We start from the raw sequence: 20,781 nt of genomic DNA on the forward strand, positions 1-20,781 counted from the left end.
GGATACCACCCTCACTTCTGTTACCATAGATTAGTCTTCCCTGACTTCAGACTTTATAATGATGGAGTCATGCATCACTGTTGTGTTTGGCTTCTCTCAGCATTATATTTGTGAGGGTCATTCTGTTGATACTGTTCTATAACTTGTAGTTCTTCATTCTCATTGCTGCATAATATTGTGTTACTAGGAACAGTTTACCTCATGTAGTTATGAATGTATGGCAGTAAAGGTAGTGTGGGCATCTTACTGAAAAGGACTTGGTTACTATGTGGTTTAATTGTGTTGTGATGTAATATCTATTTTTTAAAGCAGTTTCTTCTCTTCCCTAAGTCAGAATATTAATCTTGCCTCACTGCTTTTCTGCCCACTGGCCACCAGTTATAAAAATAATCAATTCCTGTTCCTTTTGTGCTTTCATAAAAATTGATTTATATCTCTTTGCATTTAATATATATATTGAATTCATACATAGTGAGTCATCCTGCTAAATTGAATTGAATTCTTTGAAGCCAGGACCTGTCTTTTCGCTTATATCTCTAAACCCATCTTCTAATATGCGCAATAGTAGTCAGTTTCTAAGTTTGTGTAGGGCTCTAAACTAGAACTCTGGTTTATCAATGAGTTTTACTGCATTTTGTCATTGTAGCCTGCGATTCCTGAATGCATCTGCAAACAAACTGGAAACCCTTCCTCCAGCTACACTTTCTGAAGAGACAAACAGTATCTTACAGGAGTTGTATTTGACAAATAACAACCTCACAGATAAATGTGTGCCCCTATTAACAGGACTCCCTCATCTAAAGATTCTTCACATGGCCTATAACCGACTTCAGAGTTTTCCAGCAAGGTAAGGGAGGATTACAAAAGGATGGTTTTTTTTGCATTTCTATAGATGTACTCATGGAAGGAAAAAAGGTAAAAGCTGAAATGTTTATTTCACGAGTAATGTGAAGCTTGTTTGCTTGTTCCTCCCTAATTTATATTTGTCTTTTATACAAGGTACAATCAGCATTACCCTGAAGAGAAGTGTATTGGTTTTTCTAACATGAATATATTCAAAGACCCAGCCAACTAGAATATTCTTAAGATTTTGAAATGAGGTATATTGTTTAGTAGGTAATAGTTTTCCTGTTGTTTCTCTTCAGCCAGTCAGATTCATTTAAAATAACAATAACAACAGCATAAATTTGTTATGGGAGAATTCGAATGTAACCAAGGAACCTGAAAGTTCTTTACTAAGTACTAGCTTTTGTATTAATGCTTACGGTATAAAAAACAGTGGTACAACACTTCCCTAGGATGCACAAAGCCCTGGGTTCTATCCCCAGCACTACCACAAACAAATAAAATAAAGTGGTGGCATCCTCTGCAACCATAGAAACTATGTGACTGCAAATGATGACTCTGATTTCAGTTTTATTTGTACATTGTAAGTTTTGAGGAGCAGTAGCATAGTGTCTACTTTTAAGTGAATCAACACGCTGAGCCTCCTGTGAGGATTTAGTCTGTTTCTGTTTTATTGGCCTGTATCCACCTAACAAGTGAGGACTCAGAACACAAACCCACACAAGGAGAAGCAGACAACTAGCCTTACTGGAATTCTGCTGGTAACTTTAGTTTGACATAAGGACCAAGTGAGAGCACTGCTCACATAACTTCCCTGTGCTGCCACCAGGGCCACCAGTGTGTTTTAAGACCTTGCAGGTGAATGAAGGCCCAAATATGTGTTGACTTCAGATTTGCTTTGTTTCTGGTAGTACCTCTTTTCTACTTATTCCCCTCATTTGATATTGATAGTTAAACTGTAACTTCTATGTACTTTTGCTTTACTATGGACTGGAAAAAATACAGTAGTCACATAACAATTATATATTTGAAAGGGCTCACTGTCCTGTTTCAGGTAGCAACTCTATAAAAACCTGCAGAAGAAATGATCATTAGCTCTAATTCTGAGGCTGTTCCCCTAGGGACACATCCCACCCTAAGTGCAAATTTTTATATACTTTGTAAAAATTCATTTTGCTGTAATTTCTGTCACTTGGGGGTTGTCTCCCAGAAGACCTGAGCTCCTCAGGACCCAGGACTATGGCTTTTTATCTCCTTCAGCTTTGTGTTTCTTATGAGGTCTGGCTTATAGCAGACATTCAACAAATGGTTATGGACATGACCCCTTTACCAAGTCATTTGTTGGTGCACTGTCTATTTTCAAAATGGAAACTTCTTTGATGTTTCCTTTCTTGGGACTGATCTGTAAATGATCATTTTTCCCTGTTACCCATTGTTATCTCCGTATTTCTCTTGAAATATGAGGTTATCATATTTAAATAATATTTTTATAAAGTTGGGCTATCATAGGTGAATTAATTGTCAGTCTGTGTATTAATGTTGTTTATAGAACACCCTGAAAGCCTGTTGGATGTTTATGATATCAAAACATCTGATTTCATAAAATAAAAATGTATTTCTTAGGCACATATTTATTTTCAAGATAAACAAATGTGATCACCTTTAATATTTGAGAGGTGACAGAAAAAGAAATAAAATTACTCTTGCTAATTTTTGTCAAAGTATGTTATGACAAATGAAATCACTATAAGCAGAAAGGATAGGATACCAGTAACTGTATCCTAAGTGACTCTGATTATGAATGAGTTGGATTAACTGGGAATCCTGTACTTAAAGTCTCTCATCACCAGGGGTCTGAGGAATAGAGGCTCTATAGTCGTTATAGAGGTGAAGATGTTGTTTGGTCTTCCACAGTTATAGAGAATATATGAAATTCTGACTCTAGTTATTTATTATGTGGTTACTTTACTAATTAATGTTATAGATGATGATTAAAACAATAAAAGATTGTTGAATACAAGTGTTTAGAACATGTTATTAAAGTTAGAGTCCTTCAGTGTTTAACAAGATTCAAAAGAAATTTCTCCAGGGCCCCGTTTCTATTTGGGCACTGCCAGGAGGCCAAGAGATATTCCAGATGGTTTTTAGCATCTCCTGCTCTTCACCACCACTACCTTGTAGTCATGTGTGATGTCAGAGTGGTTTGGGATGTGGAGTTTGAAGAGGAAAGCATATCTTAATAGGAGTTACTGTTCTGTTCTTTGCATCCCCTTGAGCTTTCTGTGCCAATAATAAGAAATCGTGTACTCAAAGTAAGCTCTCTTAAAGCAGTTAGATTGCCAGGCGTGGTGGCACATGCCTGTAATCCCAGCACTCGGGATGCTGAGGCAGGAGGATCACTGTGAGTTTGAGTCCAGCCTGGGCTACAAAGTGAGCTCAAGGCCAGCCTGGACTGCGTAGTGAAACCCTGTCTCAAAAAGGAAAAAAAGAAAGCTATCTCAAAGGAGTTAGATTGGATTAATGCTGGCTTTTCACTCATTTAAGTAGGATTTTCATTGACGTTCAGATTCAGCTACAAACTGATTATTGCCAGGATAACTTATACACAAATTTCAGGTGGAAAAAAAAAAATTCATTTTCTTTTTGTTGCCAGTTTGAGGAATGGAGATTAAGTTTTTGTTCTGTAATAGGAAAGGAGATGATAAAATACTTCGATTCTTGAAAACAGTGGTAAAAAATGTCATTTGTAAAAATGACTATTATAAGCCTGACTTTAACATCCACTTTGATTCTGATTTTCTTGTTGTGTATATGTGTGCATGTTTAACTTGCCATATAATAATTTTATAAATGCTTCCTTTGTGGGTTCTTTTTCTTTTTTAGTAAAATGGCAAAACTGGAGGAACTTGAAGAAATTGATATCAGTGGGAATAAACTGAAAGCCATCCCGACCACGATCACGAGTTGCAGGCGCATGCACACCGTGATCGCTCACTCCAATTGCATCGAAGTCTTTCCTGAAGTGATGCAGCTTCCAGAAGTCAAGGTGTGTGGGTGGATTTCATAAACCGTGGGCTGCAAGTCAGCAGAAAGAGTGGATTTCCTTAACTCATCCGTTCAACATACTTGTACCTTTGTTGTATTTAACTCAGATTGAAGACTCCCAATAGTCCTTGATCCAAAGAGCGACAGCTTTGTTAGGAGAGTTCAAAGCCAGAACACTGAATAATATGTTTGGAAAATTGTGTTCCTGGGCTGTTGGAATGATATGAGGGTAGCTACATAGCCAACCAATGCTTCTTTCTTTGTCTGGTGTTACTTTTCTTTCTTATTTCTAGAGTTGTTATGTGAGTCAGGTGAGTCAGGTGTGAAAGCAGTTTGAAAAGATGAATAGTACTGCTGCCTGTCCTTAACTTAGCTAATTAAAGAGCACAATAGTGAATCAATGATAATTCCTTATACAGATACTGCATCACTACCATTACCATTGTTTTTTCAACTGAATGAAATTGGCACAATAGATACTATTCCCATTTGATAGATAAGAACATTGAGGTGCTGAAAAAATGAAGGGATTTGTATAAATGAAGCCAGCAAATTGGTAGCAGCGGTAGTCTGCAGTTCCCAATTCCTAAGAACAGACTTATGGAGTTGAAGCAAGCTCACAAGAAAAAAGCTGTTTTCACAACTTTCCACATAAAATACATTTCTATTTTATTGTTTCTAATTATCATCAATTTTATGCTTCATAAAAATTCAGTGGTTATAGACTTGGACAGTGATTAGAAGCAGTAGCAATTTTAGCTATATTCACTCTTTAGGTACTTTCAGTTAAAACCTTATATATCAAATTAAGACATTATATATCCATCTGAGCATACTCTAAGTAGCATTTTTCATCATTACAGGACCTGTACATGTATTTGGTTAAGATACATACCAGCCATTTTCTACATGTGCAAATGAGTCTGTTTTAAGTGATAAGGAGTTTTGCTTTGGGCTTTAAGAGCGCTATATGTCACATGGCAGTTTAGAGTGTTTATTGTAAACTTCCAGAAAGACCATACTTTTAATTTCACAAAGGTGAACAGCAGGGTTCTTTCAGATTTGGATCCTGGCTGAGAATTACCTCAGTGCTCTCTTTTGTCATGTGAAATGAGGAAAACAATCAAATTTATTTTATAGACTGTTCGGATGAAATGAAATGGTATATGTAAAGCTTTTCAAGTAGGAATGGTACATAGGTAGAACTCTCTAAATGTTAGCTACTTTTTAAAACTTAATTTTTCTTTTCAAAAAATTTTAATAGTACATGTGTGCAGTAGATAATGTTTACATTCATTATAGGGAGTTAGTACATGTACATAACTCATCTTAATTATTCATGTGTACCCTCCCACACCCCTCCCTCTATCTGTTGGTACCTTTCTCATTTGCAAAAGACCGATCTCCCTGTTTCCTGTTACCTGTCTTTTATTTTGCTCTTTATTTATATTTTGGGTTTCTCATATGAGAGAAAGCAAGCAATATTCAAGCTTTTATGTGATTTACTTCACTTAACATTATGGTCTCAAGGTGCATCCATTTTCCTACAAGTGACTTAAGTTTAACCTTCTTCATGGCAGAGTAGTGCTCCATTGTGTATAAATAGCACATTTTCTTTATCCATTTATCTGTTGATGGACATATAGACATATAGACCACTTTCAAGAATTAGCTATTATAAATGGTGCTGGTATAAACGTGGGTATGCATGAATCACTGTGAAATGATGTCTTTAATTCTTTTTCTCCTAAGCAGAACTTAACCTAAGCACTTGTGTCTGAATTCTTACTCTAGAAGGCTTAATTACTGACTTCATAAGATTCTTTCATTTATTTAATCAACAAATAATTGCCTACCACATACCAGACAGTTTTTTGTTCATTTTTACCCTTTTTTATGAAAAAATAAAACAAAATCTCATAACAAAATAATAAGAGAACAGTGATAGTTAATATACTGTGTATCCTAATCTTAAAAGTACTCAGAGCACAACAGAGGAGTTTGGTAGGCAGATTGAAGAGCAGGTGAGAGCAGCTAAAGAGTAAACCTGGTGTGTGATTGTCTGAATAAACCACACTCCAGAAATTACCCTGACAGCACTATAAGGAGTAGATCAGAGGGTGGCAAGACAAAAGCAAAGTTATGATGCATTGATAGTCATCCAGGGGACATGTGATGTGGTCGGAACCCAGGTCATCGAACTAGGTGGGCAGATGGGAGTTGCTAACATTAAATCGGAGACTCACTCAAAGAACCCTGTAAGCCCGATGGACCTGGACACATCCTCTCTAAGATCTGTACCACAACTGCCAGTACTCTTTTAAAAACAACCGCGCTGCTGGATTCATTGTGTACCTGCAGAACTCTGATAGTTTAAATCCTTGGGGAACATTAAAAATTATTTGTATCAATTTCATAAAATTCAGTATTGCTCTAGAATATCTTTAATTTTAAAACATAAGAATTCCCTGATCCCTAAATTAGTTTGTCTCAGCCCCTACATTCTGAATTATCCATACTTGTTAGTCCTTTAGGTCACATGCGGTACTATCAGTAGGTTGTATTTAGTGACCCCCGCCACTGCCCGTTTGTTACCTCACGGTGCTGATATGTACTGGCTGTACCAGGAACATAGCCCGTTACTAACCAATATCATCATTAACCAGTATTTTATTAAAGCCTAGTTGACCATGCAACCATTATTTATAACTAAAAAATGGGTATAACATGTCCTTACATTAATGTTAGGTGAAGATTACACTAGAAGCACTATGGTATAGTAAAGATGATGGTGTCTTAGGCATTTGGGCTATGATAACAAATACCTTAAACTGGGTAATTTATAAACAATATAAATTTATTTTTAACAGTTCTAGCACTTAGAGTTCTAAGTCCAAGATCAAGGAAACAGCAGACAACGTTCCTCATAAATGGTGCCACCCCTTGTCCTTGCATGGCAGGAGGGGTGAATGAACTTTCATAGGCCTCTTTTAGAAGAGCACGAATCCCACTCATGAGGGCAGAGCCCTGTGACCGGGTTACTTCCTAAACCCACCTCCTAATATATCACATTGGGGATTAGATTTCAATATATGAATTTCAGAGAAATAAAAGGCCATAGCAGATAGGAATGAAGATAGGGAAAATGGTTGCGATAAAATGATAAAAGGTTAATTGAAATATTTTGAAGTTAAATCACATTTATGATTTTTCAGTTTTAAAAAAATAAGGCTAATAAGAGGAAAAATGCTAACGCTGGTTGCGTTAGGGTGATAGAGTGAAGGATGAATTTTCTGAGTTTTTCTGTTTTCCATACTTTTTATAATATAGTTCTAATAGTCTCATAAAATATAATTATTTGAAATGGCAATATAATTTTATATCATTGCTATTATTGGATAGAAATATGAAGCATTGTGTTATTTGAAGTTTTAGACTGTTTTTACAAAAACAGGTAGGATTTCATTTTACCCAATCTCTACCTGCCAACCTATAATAATTGAAGCCCTTTCAAAATTTTTCCAAGTAAAACAAAAATTGTTTCAACTTTTAAGATGCTGAAATTCTTGGATACCATTCTTGCAGACCATCTTGAGATTTAATTAGTTCTTTATATTTTTAAAAATCATAATGAAGTGCTCACCCAAGCCAGATAATTGAAAGCTCTCCACCCAGTCATGTTGAATTGTGGGTTCCACAGTCTCAAATCTGGAACACTCACCAGTCACTTGTTTTCTCTTGTGTGTGGTGTGCATGGTGAGCCTCCCCACCTAGCCTCTTCTCTCAGCACAGCACAGCAGCATTTCTGACATTTTGCATCTTGCAAGCCTTCAGTGTGTTTTATAAGATAAAATGTAGTCTTCCCACCTATAGATAACAGTTTGTTCTGATCAACATGATGACTTATTTTGAGATTCCAAGTAGGTTAGGCAGGACCTATTGGGAGAGTCTAACTGTTTGGGATGGATATATTATCCATACTTGATCCAGCCCTTTTTTTTCTTGCCTAGTAGTTGGGCTTACCTGCTCATTTATCTTTTGCCCATTTCCTATTTAGCTTCTTCTAGAGGATCATCTCATTTTGAGTGTGTTCCCTACCTTTTCCTCATTTTGCTTGTAGTTGTTGTTATCTGTTGCGAAGAAGGCTCTTCAAAGTTCATTTTAACGTTGGAACTATAGCCCTTCTGGCCATAATAGGCTCAGATTTTGTAAACAATAAGAAAAACTCCTATCCTCAGGATTTTTCAGCTAATGCTTAATTTTAAATGTAGCACTAAATGTAAATAATCAAATATGAATTTTTCTGTTATTCAAAAAACTAAAACATTCTCCACACCATTTCTTGTTTCCACTTGCTTCTTCAGTGTGTGGACCTGAGCTGTAATGAGCTAAGCGAAGTCAGTTTACCAGAAAACCTGCCACCCAAACTGCAAGAACTTGACCTGACTGGAAACCCCCGCCTTGTCCTGGACCACAAAACTCTGGAACTGCTGAAGTAAGCATTTGTTTAAGCCATTAGCCCCATCGATGTTCCCTGGCAGTGGGATTTATAGCTTAGTGGAAATGTGAAGCGTAGAAGAAGTATGTGTTGGGTTACCACATTAGCTATGTGTGTACACTTAACAAGACCTAGAATACGCGGGAGAGCGTGGAACAACTAAGGTTTTGGTTTACATCGCAGTAGTTACCAGTGGGGTGACACTTAATGCAGATATTAAGGAGGAAAGATTTTGAAAGAGATGGATAATGTGAGGAAAATTAACAAGAGTGGTAATTTAGTATAGTTAGATCCTGTTAAAGTTCTCTTCATGTTTTAGGATGGGGTTGTTCTACTTCATTCTTGATAGTATTGATAAACAATGAATTTTCAGTTTTTTGGTGTATATTAAGGGAGCAGTCTTGAACACTGACCTACGTTAGTCATTGTGTCTGCTATATATGTTGATGTTGTATTGGAGTATGTGTTACTAAAAGCCGTCTTTCTTTATCTTAAAAAAAACCTGAAAAGTAGAATTTGGTAAATGGTCCATTAATATGGTCTTTGGTTTAGTGCAATCAAAACTTGAAGGCCACTTAAAATGCTGGTTAGAACTTGCCTAAGTAATGCCTGTTTGTTGACATTGCAAGTATTTGACAGAAAAACCGATTTTCATATACAGTAGAGCACTGCCTAAGCAGACTGCTCTGGGCAAGATTTGGGGACCTAGGTGTTCTGTAGTGTTCCTCAAGTATGTGAAACTTTAGCCTCCATCCCTCAGTCTGTAAGATGGAAAAGATAGCCTGCATGATCTCTTCTGGTGCTTTTTAAGGATAAGAGTACATGAATTATCAAGATATATTGCCATCTTCTTGAGTTCTTTTTACAAATAAAAGAAACTTTCATATTAAAAGGCAATTTTATCAAGATTTGTTAATAAAAGTATTTAGAGAAAAGTACTCCTACCTCACAGCAAAATAAATTCCAGCTATTTTGAGTTAAATCTATGAAATGAAGTCATTTTTAGAAGTAAGAAGAAATCATATGAGTAAATTCACAAGCTAGAAAGGGTTTATAGGTCAAAAACTGGGGAAAGAAAGTCTCAAGAAATCAGTGTATATAGACATTAAATCTTACATGTGGACATTTAAATATCTATTCCAAAAAACTACCACGAGTAAATCTAAAAGGCAAATGATGAACTAGGAAGAATCATTGTCAAAAAAAATTAAGAACATTAATATTTTCACTAGAAAATTCTCTTACTTATAAACTAGTAAGAAAAGTACTTACTCGAACAGAAAAGGAGCCAAGGACATTAATACTTAAGAAAAGAAATTGAAATACTTACATGAAAAGATGTTAAAATGTATTAGTATGTCAATAAAATAATAAAGTGTTATTCAGATTAACATTTTCCATCTCATATTGGTGCTGCTAGAGGAGTGTAAATGGTTGTAGCATTTGAAAAGCAACTGTCCAGCACCCAGGCGTGATGGTACATGCCTGTAATCCCAGCACTTGGGAGGCTGAAGCCAGGGGGATTGCCACAAATTCCAGGCCAGCCTGGCTTTCATAGCAAGACCCTGTCTCAAAAAAAAGCATACTGTATAAAGCTTTAAAAAATATTCAAACTACTTTAGGCCAAGTTTCTCTAGAGCAACAATTTGTTTTAAAACATAATCAGAAATATGGTGTTCATTTTAAGCATCATAGTTACCAAAATATTTTCATTCATATTTAGAATGAATGTGAAACAACTTGAGAAACTATTCATGGCATAACTGGGGAAAGTGCAAAACCATGTGTATGTGCATACACATGCAGAGGGAGAGAAGACCCCACCAAAAAAAAAAAAAAAAAATCTATTAAAGTTTTAACAAGGATCTGTTACTAGAGTGGCTAAACAGTGCTAAAGCCATTGTGCTCTCTCAGATTTAAAAAAATTAATAACGATGAATCACAATACTGAAAACTTCTGTTTAACATCCAGAGGGGCATAGGTTCTTCATAACACTAGAGTTTGGTTGGCCCCTTTGCTCTGCATGGAGCGCTTCTGTGGGGCTGCCGTCCAGCTCCCAGGCTGAGACGTACTTGCAGATGTCCAGGAGCCAACTGCAGATCCCTTCAGATGGCTGCTCAGGGATGCTATGCTAAGCTAGGCAGAGAGGGGAAAACTGGTTCTTCACTACAAAGGATTATTGAGTCTGGCAGGGAACTTATAGATCCTTTAATGATTAGGCTACAAAGTGAATTTCTTTGAAGACTGTGTTCTGTAGAAATGATCATCTTTAGAAATGAGCCCTCATGTTTCCTCAGAATTTGGGAAGGTTGGGAAGGTAGCAAAGATGCAATGAGAGCCTAAGGTGCCTCAAGAAATTCTGGCATTGCTCACTGTTCTAGATGGATCAAATTCAGTTTTTACAGAGAGCGAATAATGGAAGACTATCTTTTTTAATGCCTCTCTGTTATTGATAGGATTGAAAACTTTCAGAAGAGGCTTTATAGTCCTACTGTAAAATGACCTATTAATTTGATTTGGGGATTTTCTTAACCATCCATGATTAACAGTATATGTTTTTAACTTTTTAGGATGGGGAGTGAATATTTGCTAGTAGTTGAGAACATAAATTTTTTTCTTCTACCAAATATTTTAAAATTTCATAGAAATTGCCAGCAGCTACTTCTACAAAGTGAATACTAGTTAAATATCACTTTATATCTTAGCATTTTAATTAGTTCTTAGGAACAATATTCCATATTTGTTAAATTTAGAAGTTATGCCAACGGATAATTTCAATTCTTGAAGTCATGACACAGTAGGTGTTTAAGTTGTCAAGTGGTGTTGCATAGTTTTTTCTTCTGTTTAAATAATATGCCAGGTGTGTGGAGGGTGGTAATTTACACGTAGGCAGGATTTATTTTTTACCATGTGGTATTCATTTCTTCTACAGATGTGCTTCACATCTGTTCTGACTTCTGTTGGGGACACTGAATACTTTCTTTCCAGTAGGTTTATTAGAGTTCACCGTTTTTCCTCCTGTATTTCTGTTTAGGGACCTGATGGACCAGTTTTAAAGCTGAGGGAAATAAGAACTAAATCTCTCAGTTAAATATATGTAGTTGACTTGTAATTTATTAAAATGCCCCCATGTACTTTGTAATTTTACGTGTACCTTTTATTCCATGTTAGTATGCTTAGCTCATACAAGTGAGGAGAGAATTGGAAGATCCAAGGAATGGCGAGTCCTTGATAATATTTATTAAATATTTGAAGGAATTATTAAGCCAGAAACCTAATTTGGATACGAATATTACAGAATATTCTCACCTCACCTAACCACAATAGAATTTGTTCTTCTAACGTCTAAGTGTCCATGATGTAAGAATACACCCAACCTAATAGCTTGTAATTTGTCTTCTCATGCCAAGGCTAAGGGCCGTCCTTTTCATTCCCAAGAGAAAGTAGCTCTCTAGTATAGAGTGTGCCAGTCTCTACCAGCTGTTTTATAGTGGTCATGAGTAGTAGTTTCATGCTATGTATATATGTGCCTTGATTTTTATTATGCTGAATAACTGATTCTTTGGCTGATATTTCAGATAGGAAATACAATAAGAAATGGTAAATACAATGTGCTTAGCAGGCGTTTTCATTTCTCAGATAAAGGTAGCAATTCACATGTGTTTGGTTTTTAATGATTCATATTTCTTGTTTTCTTGTTAGTAACATCCGCTGCTTTAAGATTGATCAGCCTTCAGCAGGAGATGCATCTGGAGCCCCTGCTGTATGGAGTCATGGGTACACTGAGGCTTCAGGGGTGAAAAACAAGTAAGTTTGATGAAACTTTGGAGCAAAAACTGCCTGCCTGCCTCCCTTTAGTGGGGTGTAAAAAGTGTTATAGTCCACACTTTTCTCATGTAAAATTTCTTTGAGTATGTTTCCCCGGAGTGAGGCTTCATCGTGACTTATGTTTAAACACCAACCTAGGACCCTACTTGGCGTCACATACTCTCCTTTTTGAGAGACGTTGTTAGGATACAGTGTAACTGACACATTATATCTGTGTAAGACTCTAGTGTTTGGAAGCAACCCAAGTATTAACATGCATCTCTTCTCCTTTGAAAAGCCCCTTTGTCTTTCTCTGAAGCTGTTACCCAAGCAAAACAGGGATGGTATTAAGAAAGAAGTAGCCTTAATTGTCCATGTTGAATATCACTTACTTTGCTAACTATGGAATCATTTTTACAATCTAAATTAGCTTGGGAAGAGTTGGATATTTATTCCTTATAATGTCATGTGCTTGTCTTGCCACCAGGAGTGGTACATCTTAATTTCATTTTCTTCTCTATTTTTACTACCCTTCAATCTTAGATAAAAATGTTGATTTTCTTAGATATATATGTTAAAAGTAAGCTTCTTATGCTTCTTACATTATGTGAAGAGGTGCTAATAATTGGTACTAAGAAAATGGAGTACTGTGAATTAAAGTAGTTATAATTTTATTTCCTAAAGTATAAGAACACAAAGGATTGAGAATAGGGGGAAGAACAGAAAATGGAGGAAGATCCAATAATAGCTCACATTAGTAATTCAACCCTGGGTCCATGATAGAAATGGGTGGAATTAAAAACAAAATACATGTACATATGTGTATTCTCCAACCTAGACTCACTGAATCATAATGTTTCAAAATCTTCCCAGGTGATTGATTCTAAAGTACGTCTAGGATTTAGAACCATTAACTAGCTGTCATGGAAAGTAACAGGTGGAATTGTCACTGCCATGCCCATTGCTTTTCTTTGGGATAAAGACAACATCATCTCCAGTTCTGAATCTGACACAGATTCCTTCCTCTTTGACTGGGCCTTATGTCTTCTGGAGGAGGGGTAGACTCCATCTCAACATCTCTGTTCCATTTGCTCTACAAAAGCAGAATAAGCAGAGCGTGCTTGCCTTTGTTCTGTCTGCCAGGACTCTAGCTGTTGCCTTATTTCTGTTGCTTTGAACTGTATGTATTTGCTAGGGGCATGGATACATTCTGTAAGGCACTCAGATTTCCTTTCTGGGGTGATTGCTTTTTAGAGCAATAGACCTGTGATGTACAAATGCCAGGGTGTGAAGCTTCTGATTCCAGAACACTGTGAATTCTAAGATTGTTTTAAAAATATTTCTGAATATTGAAATTTATTACCCACTCATCTATATTAATAAGCAAGTAACTGATTAGAACTGTTTTTTCTGCATGATTTCTTCCATATTTTTCTTTAACTTTGTCATAGTGAATTATGACTTAGGTTCACACCACCACTTGGATCAAAAATGAAGTGAATAGCACTTCAACATCTCAGCCCAGCCTTGGTTCTTATTTTATTTCCTCTGTTTATTTTAAGTGTATTTGCTGGGATTTTTGTTGTTGTTTGTATTGTAGATGAAGTGGTCATCTCAATAAGCAGCTTGCTGGGTCCCACCTTGAAGAAAGGGAAGAACTATGATGCTCCTACCTTCAAATCTCAAGAAATGTCTTCTGTTCTGTTCTCCCCTTTCCCCTTCTCCCTGGGGTAGAGTGTTGGCTCCCTGTCAGGTTATTTCAAATCCTTTGAGGAAAACCAAGCAGGGAGCTTCAGTTGGACAGGTTAGGCTCTGCCTCTGATCAGAAAAAACACACAGGAAGCGTCAGCAGAAAAGCAAACATAAGAGTGACAACACTGAATACAAAAGACACTTTCCTTTAAAAAAAAAAATCCATTTCACACAGAGCCATTCTGATTAGCAGAGGGAGTTTACAGAAAGGAGAATTTTAAGGTGATTATAAAAATTTAACTTTGCCACACATTGGCATGTAATTGAAATGGATTGTTTTTCTTAATAAATGAAGGGCCAGGGATATAGCCCAGTGGCACAGTGCCTGCCTGGCAAGTATGAGGTCCTGAGTTCAATTCCCAGTCCCCAAAAAACCAGAAAAAAATAAAATAGAAACGAAGGAAAGAATCCCAGGGTATCAACCTGAAAACAAGACTTTGGCTTAGAATCTGGGCTTTATACTTACTTGCTGCATGACTATGGTCATTTCTTTAGTTTCTCTTCATCTATAAGATGAGGAAAAATCCTGTTAGGCTTTTGTAGTATGAGTTAATATGTGTAAGGTACACAGGACAGTCAGTGTTGCTGTATGGTAAAGCCGATTTAAATTTTAGCTAGTGTTATAATTAGTGGTAATAGTTATTATTATGTATCTCTCAGTTCCCTAAAGGCAACGATTTCATTTTCAAGTTTAAATATCTTATATCTCGCCATGATACATAACAGGTGCTAAGTAGTTTTATATATAATAGGAAGGAATCATCTATATTCAGTAAAATTCCCTCATTTTAGTATTCAGTTCTTCAAGGCATTTTGTTTTGTTGGTGTACTGGAGATTGAACTCAGGACCTTCCCACTAAGCTACATCCTCCATCCTTTATTTTTTATTTTATTTGAAACAAGGTCATGCTGAGTTGCCCAGGCTGGGCTTAAATTTGTTGAACCTCCTGCCTCAGCCTCCCAATGTGTGCCATCATGCCCAGCTTTTTCACCATAACTTTTAAGAGCTATTTTTACTGGTTTAGAACTCTAGACTATCAGAATTGTATTGCATTTGTTTAGGTTTATTTTCCTATCAGTACTTCAAAATGTTGCTCCATAGTCTTAGTTAAGTATCTTCATGTTTCTCTTGCTGGCAGTCTGATTGAGCTTTTTGTATCTAGCTTATAGTTTTCATCAAATTGGAGATTTCAGCCATAAGTTCCTAAGTTTTTTCTCTCTCCTCTCTACAGAACTCCAATTCCCTGTGGATTAGGCTGCTTGGTGCTATCCCACTGCTCAGTAATGCCCTGCTTCCTTCTCTCCAGTTCTCTCTCTCTCTCTCTCTCCGCCCCCCCCCCCGTTTCATTTTGGGTAATTTCTGGGACACAGTTTACTTGGAAATAGTTTGAGTCTGAGCTTGAGTGGGGAGCCTGTGACTTCATTGCTCACCTGAGCAGCACTCTTCCCTCTCGTGCTCTGTCCAGAAACTCTAAGCTCTTGGTCCTCCCTCAGATAACAGAGACCACAGCCTCTGCCTGGGGTCCTCTTCCTGGCGCTGCAGCTTGGAAATGGTTTCCAAAAGTATGCGGGGCAGGCGTCCAGTAACTGAATACTGGGAGGGGGCTTCTTCTACCTTTAAAAAATTGTTTGACTTGCATATATTTTTGTGTACTTTCCAGGTCTTTCCTATATTTTTTCCAGGATTTTAGCTGATGCTCAGATATGAATGTTCTCCTTAATATTTGTTTATCAGATGAACATATAGATAAGAATTCATAATTAATATTATTTCTCATTTCCCGCCTTTTCTGCTACTAAAATAAAATGAGAAGAGAAGGGTAAGGGAGTTATGTGTGAAGTATAATACTTGTTAGTCATTCTCTGTACATAGAAATTGGCTGATAAAATTAGCCAGAATCATTTACCTATTCTTTGAAGTCATGAAGAAAGAAAGTGGAATAGGCAAATCGGGGGGCGGGGTAGATATGGGGAAGGAAAGATGAATAGGCTCAGCACAAAATATCTTTCCTTTTTAGATTGTGTGTTGCAGCTCTGTCTGTGAATAACTTCTGTGACAACCGAGAGGCTCTGTATGGTGTATTTGACGGAGACCGCAACGTGGAGGTGCCTTACCTTCTCCAGTGTACCATGAGTGACATTTTGGCTGAAGAGCTGCAAAAAACTAAAAATGAAGAAGAATACATGGTCAATACGTTCATCGTTATGCAAAGGTAAAACTTGAAGTCCCTGCTGTATGTTTTCTTGTTCTTTAAGTGTTTTCCCTCTGGTTAGAAAATTAGGTGCCTAATCATGTCAGTACACTATTTTTGACTATGGGTGCTCAAGACACATTCACAATTTGGTGTAGCCCAAATATCAAGGGTGGATTGCCCTCTGGTGTAGGACATATTGATGTTCAGACAGCTTTGTAGGAGCACAGTCGACTGGAATTTAGTTTCTCAGAGTCCTGGACCTCACAGGCCTGTACCGATGCCAGATTTTCATTGTGTGCAGCACCCATTCTTCCCGACATCACATGAACTACACAGCCCTTTAGACCTGGTGGTATGTCGACTTCTTTAGAGATGGAGCATTTCCAACCACATTTGTTAACCTTTAGGAAACACTGTCCCTGGTTTTAAGATAGTATAAACCTTTGTAAAATTGAGGTAGGTAATCAGATTTTAGGCTAGAACTTAAAACATTCTTTGTATATTGTTTTTCCCCCATATTCAGTGTTCAAGACAATGTTACTACCACAATTCTAGGCCATTGCCTGACATTTCTACCTGTAACAGAGCTTTAGGTCACTGCAAAAATTTTGGAATGTTCTTTGAACTCTTAGGACTGAATTTTACAAGGACTCTCTCAATGAATTACCATTCTTTTGTTACCTTAAGAGCTTTATGCATTATGAAGGAATTGCCTGTCTATAAATATCACACTGTAGACCTTTGCTCTTCTGAGACCCAGAATGACAAGTCTCTTACTGCTCCAAAGGTCATGGCAAAAGTGATGATCTTTTCTTTCTCTGCTTCTCCTCTTTTTGGATAATTTGCCAGAGGAAATAGCTTTGAACCATAGTAGACAATGTCTGTTGTGGAATGCTGTTCTGAGTCATGAACAGGTTCTCTTGCAGAGCCCCAGGCAGGGGGTCTGATATGGTTCCTTGCTGCCCAATTCAGCACTGTGTGTCAGATTCCTAGTGGGCACATGCAATTAGCAGTTGAACAATGGTAAGAGCTAATATTTAGTAAGGCCTTTATATATATAGTCATTGTTCTAATACCATACATGTCATGAGTTTTTCCCAGTGAGATAGGTGTTACTATTCTTATTTTATTGATGAGATGCAGGAAGATGAAGCAAAGTCCCCCAAGAGCACTAGCTGGTGCCCCGGGACTTGTCTATATGCAGTAAGGCTCTAGAGAATGTTCTAATACCATACACATCAACTTTTCTGTTTTTACCGGGACTTGCCTGTATGCAGTAAGGATCTAGAGGATGTTCTAATACCATACACATCAACTTTTCTATTTTTACCACTACTTTGTTCTAAGGGAAAAAAACATATCACACACACACTGTCTCTCACTCACACACACACACACACACACACACACACCCTCACCCTTCACAACACCGTGGTAAATAAGAATTAAAAATCAAGACCCTGATACTCAAATTATTGGCTTTGCTTTTCACAAATCTTTGTGCCTTTGAGGAAGAAAACAGAGCTGCCTTGGAAGAGCCTAAGGCCAAACAGATCTGGTTATGGGTGTCTGGAAGTTGGAATGTAGAGTCCTGAATTACAGCCCATCTCCAGGGTCTTTTGTGTGCCTCGTATTTTCTCTGTTTGTTAACAGGATTCAGGATTGTGGTGGGCTTTTTGGTCCTTGAGGGGAACTGTATGGTCTTTGTGCCTGATCTTCTAATACATATGGGTAGACAAACCTGGTTTCCATTGCTTCTGTAACCAGTTGCTTAATGTAGATACGTGAGGGGAGTTGATGTCCTCCTGGTTACCTGAGAGTTTGCCCTCTTGAATTAGGGGGCAATTTTTCTTAACTCTGTTACTTCTATACCACTCAGAAACAGCGGGATTCTTGGAGGAATTACCACTTGTAGAGTTTGTGATTAGAGGTCTTTGCTCCTTTTAATTGTCAGGATATTCAGGTGCTTCATGTATTCAATAAGTCTGTAGATTAATGGTCATGAGTAAAAGGATGACTCATAAGCACTTGGTGTTGATTTCCACCATGTCCTTTCTGTACATGTTATAGAATAAATGGTGCTGGTCCAGAAACTTGGTATAAGGCAAGAATAGGAGCAGTTCATTATTTAAGACCCACACAGTGAGCGTCCATCAGAAGGGTTCATTCTGAAGGATGTCTGTGCATGGGTGTCATGTATTCACAACTGCCCTGATTTAAGTGGTTCCTTCAGTTATCCTGTACTAGGAACAGAGGAGATTTAGAAAAGGAGAAGAAGAAAGGCATAATTTCCTGCTGCCCTTGGAGTGTGCTGCCAGGGCATTGTGATTGATATGAGGTAGCAGGTTGACAAAGCAGTGCAAGGGCTCTTCTGGAATGATTCTGTTGGAATCATTCCAGAGCAGCTGTTGTGCTTTGAAGGGAAAAGCGACACATTCTCCCAGTGGTCGGCAGATACCTTGGATATGTGTGATGTCAGGTTACAGGGACTGTGTTCCTCAGAGAAGAGCGTTGTGTGCTTTGGTGGAAAGGCTGTCAATAGAGACCCTAAGTTCTGTCTGGCTCCTGGCCCGAGCCAGTGACATAGTCTTCTTGTGGAATTAACAAAACAGAAGTTTTCACCCCCTCTCTTGGATTCTAGAAAACTTGGAACTGCTGGGCAAAAACTTGGAGGTGCTGCTGTCCTTTGTCATATCAAGCATGACCCTATGGACCCAGGAGGGTCCTTCACCTTGACCTCTGCTAACGTGGGCAAGTGCCAAACAGTTCTTTGTCGAAATGGAAAGCCACTGCCTCTGTCCAGATCATATGTCATGAGCTGTGAAGAAGAGCTGAGGAGAATTAAGCAGCACAAGGCCATTATTACTGAGGTGAGGAGAGGGGAATTTTCCTCAAGTTGGTGGGAAGGAGCAGCTAGGTCAGTGGTGGCAAACCTATATCACGCATGCTGCAGCAGGCTGTTTGTATCATTGAAAACTGGTAAAGGTTCGCCATCATGGAGCTAGGTCATGGCAGAAACCAATTAGGCAGCATTGCCTTCACAGGACATTTTGAAGTTTGTTTAAAATTGGAACCCCAAATCCATAGTGTCAGAAGAAAAATTAATTGTGTATTTCCAAGATATTGTAACACACGAAATAACAAGACATGTATTGTTTGCCAGGATGCAGAGTGCTTCATGGACAATGTCCTATTTGATCTGCGTTACCAGTCATCAGATGCATGGTTGGGTGGTTGAGAGCTCTGCTCCTGAGCTCGCACTGCTGGTTTTCATATCTCAGTTCTTGCCCTAGGTTGTGTCATCTGTAAAGTGGGAATAATAATGTCTCCATCCTGTCTTACAAGGCTAGTATGACTTATAAACTCTGAATGTGTAAATGTAACTAGTAGTCATTTTGGTTCACGCCTCATGTTTGATTTGAATTATGCAGGGCCTGCTCCATTTGAGTAATGTTCTCACCTGGGGCTAGTTTTCACCATGGTGGGGAGGACATTTTTGAGACACTTCTGGTCATCCCTACTGGATGGAGAGTACTTCTAGCACTTAGTAGTCAGAGGCTAGGATTGCTGGTACACATCGTGCATGGGACAGTCCTTATGACAAAAGACTTGGCCCCAAAGAGGCAGCAGTACTCCTGTTGAGAAACCCTGAAGTAAAATCTGTTCATTACCGGTGCAGCTTCCAAAATTAGCTCTGGCACTTCTGCTCCCTTCACTGATTCGCCATACTGTCACCTGCCATTTGCCTAGAAGGTGATTTGGGGGTATAGCAGTGATCCCCACAGATACACATCTGCCCTCAAAGAAGTGTCCAGTCTTCTGTTGTTGATAAAACTTACGGAAGCATGTGAAGTTTGAGGCAGACCAATAGGTGAAAGTTTGTAGCCCAGCAGAGAAAAGCATGGATTCCAGATAGGCTTTTTAAGGGCCATAGAGAGGTACAGAAAGATTCAAGGTATGTCGTTGGGCCCTGAGGAAATGAGTCTGTGAAATTTAGTCACGTGTCCATTCTAGGAGCAGAAACTGATGGTAGACACTATGTTAGGGAGCAAGGTCAAATAGTGTACAGGATGTGGTCCATTAACTGCTCAGCATTATACCAAAACACGATCAAAGGTTAGGGATTCCTGCTGCATAAATGGATGTTTGTGGATCAGCTTCTGTTTCTCAGTTTCTCTGCCTCTTATTCTTCATGTTTGTTTGCATCACAGAGTGCTCAATATTGAGGGTTTTTGGGTTTTGCTTTCTTGTTTGTTTTGTCTTTGTGTACTCTGTTTTGAAGCGTGCCCTCAAAATACACACACAAATACACACAATTGTTGTTTCTGCTGGGGAGAAATTTAAAGGGTAGGCAGAATAGCACAGATAAGTTTTTGCAGAATTCTGTACTTGGAGGACAAATTAACTCAGAATCAAAGGAGTTTAAAATTCTGCTCAAAGCTGTTTTACTAGTTTTACTTCTAAGAAGTAAAGCCACCTGCTTGTGAGGTTGGCATGGCGAGGTTGTATAAGGAGCTGGGGGAAGCACCCCAAGAACAAGTAAACACTTTGCAAAGCTCAAACAATGGCAGGTGATAAGGTTAGGAAAGAAGAGAAAACTCTGAAGAAACACTTGCTTATCCTAGACACACATAGAA

General features: G+C 38.0%; 1 protein-coding gene across 1 annotated transcript in view; it reads left to right on the forward strand.

The window, feature by feature from the left end:
- The window catches only part of Phlpp1 (PH domain and leucine rich repeat protein phosphatase 1), a gene marked incomplete in the record, with an annotated part of 209,432 nt that overhangs the window by 185,710 nt on the left and 2,941 nt on the right, over nucleotides 1-20,781 (forward strand). The window contains 6 exon segments of the mRNA XM_013511215.1: nucleotides 647-847; nucleotides 3,730-3,892; nucleotides 8,256-8,386; nucleotides 12,093-12,197; nucleotides 15,968-16,162; nucleotides 18,786-19,014. Of these exon segments, the coding sequence (XP_013366669.1) occupies nucleotides 647-847; nucleotides 3,730-3,892; nucleotides 8,256-8,386; nucleotides 12,093-12,197; nucleotides 15,968-16,162; nucleotides 18,786-19,014 (1,024 nt within the window).

This window comes from Chinchilla lanigera, unplaced genomic scaffold (genome assembly GCF_000276665.1).
Source record: "Chinchilla lanigera isolate Chin_1 unplaced genomic scaffold, ChiLan1.0 scaffold00001, whole genome shotgun sequence".
NCBI lineage: Eukaryota > Metazoa > Chordata > Mammalia > Rodentia > Chinchillidae > Chinchilla > Chinchilla lanigera.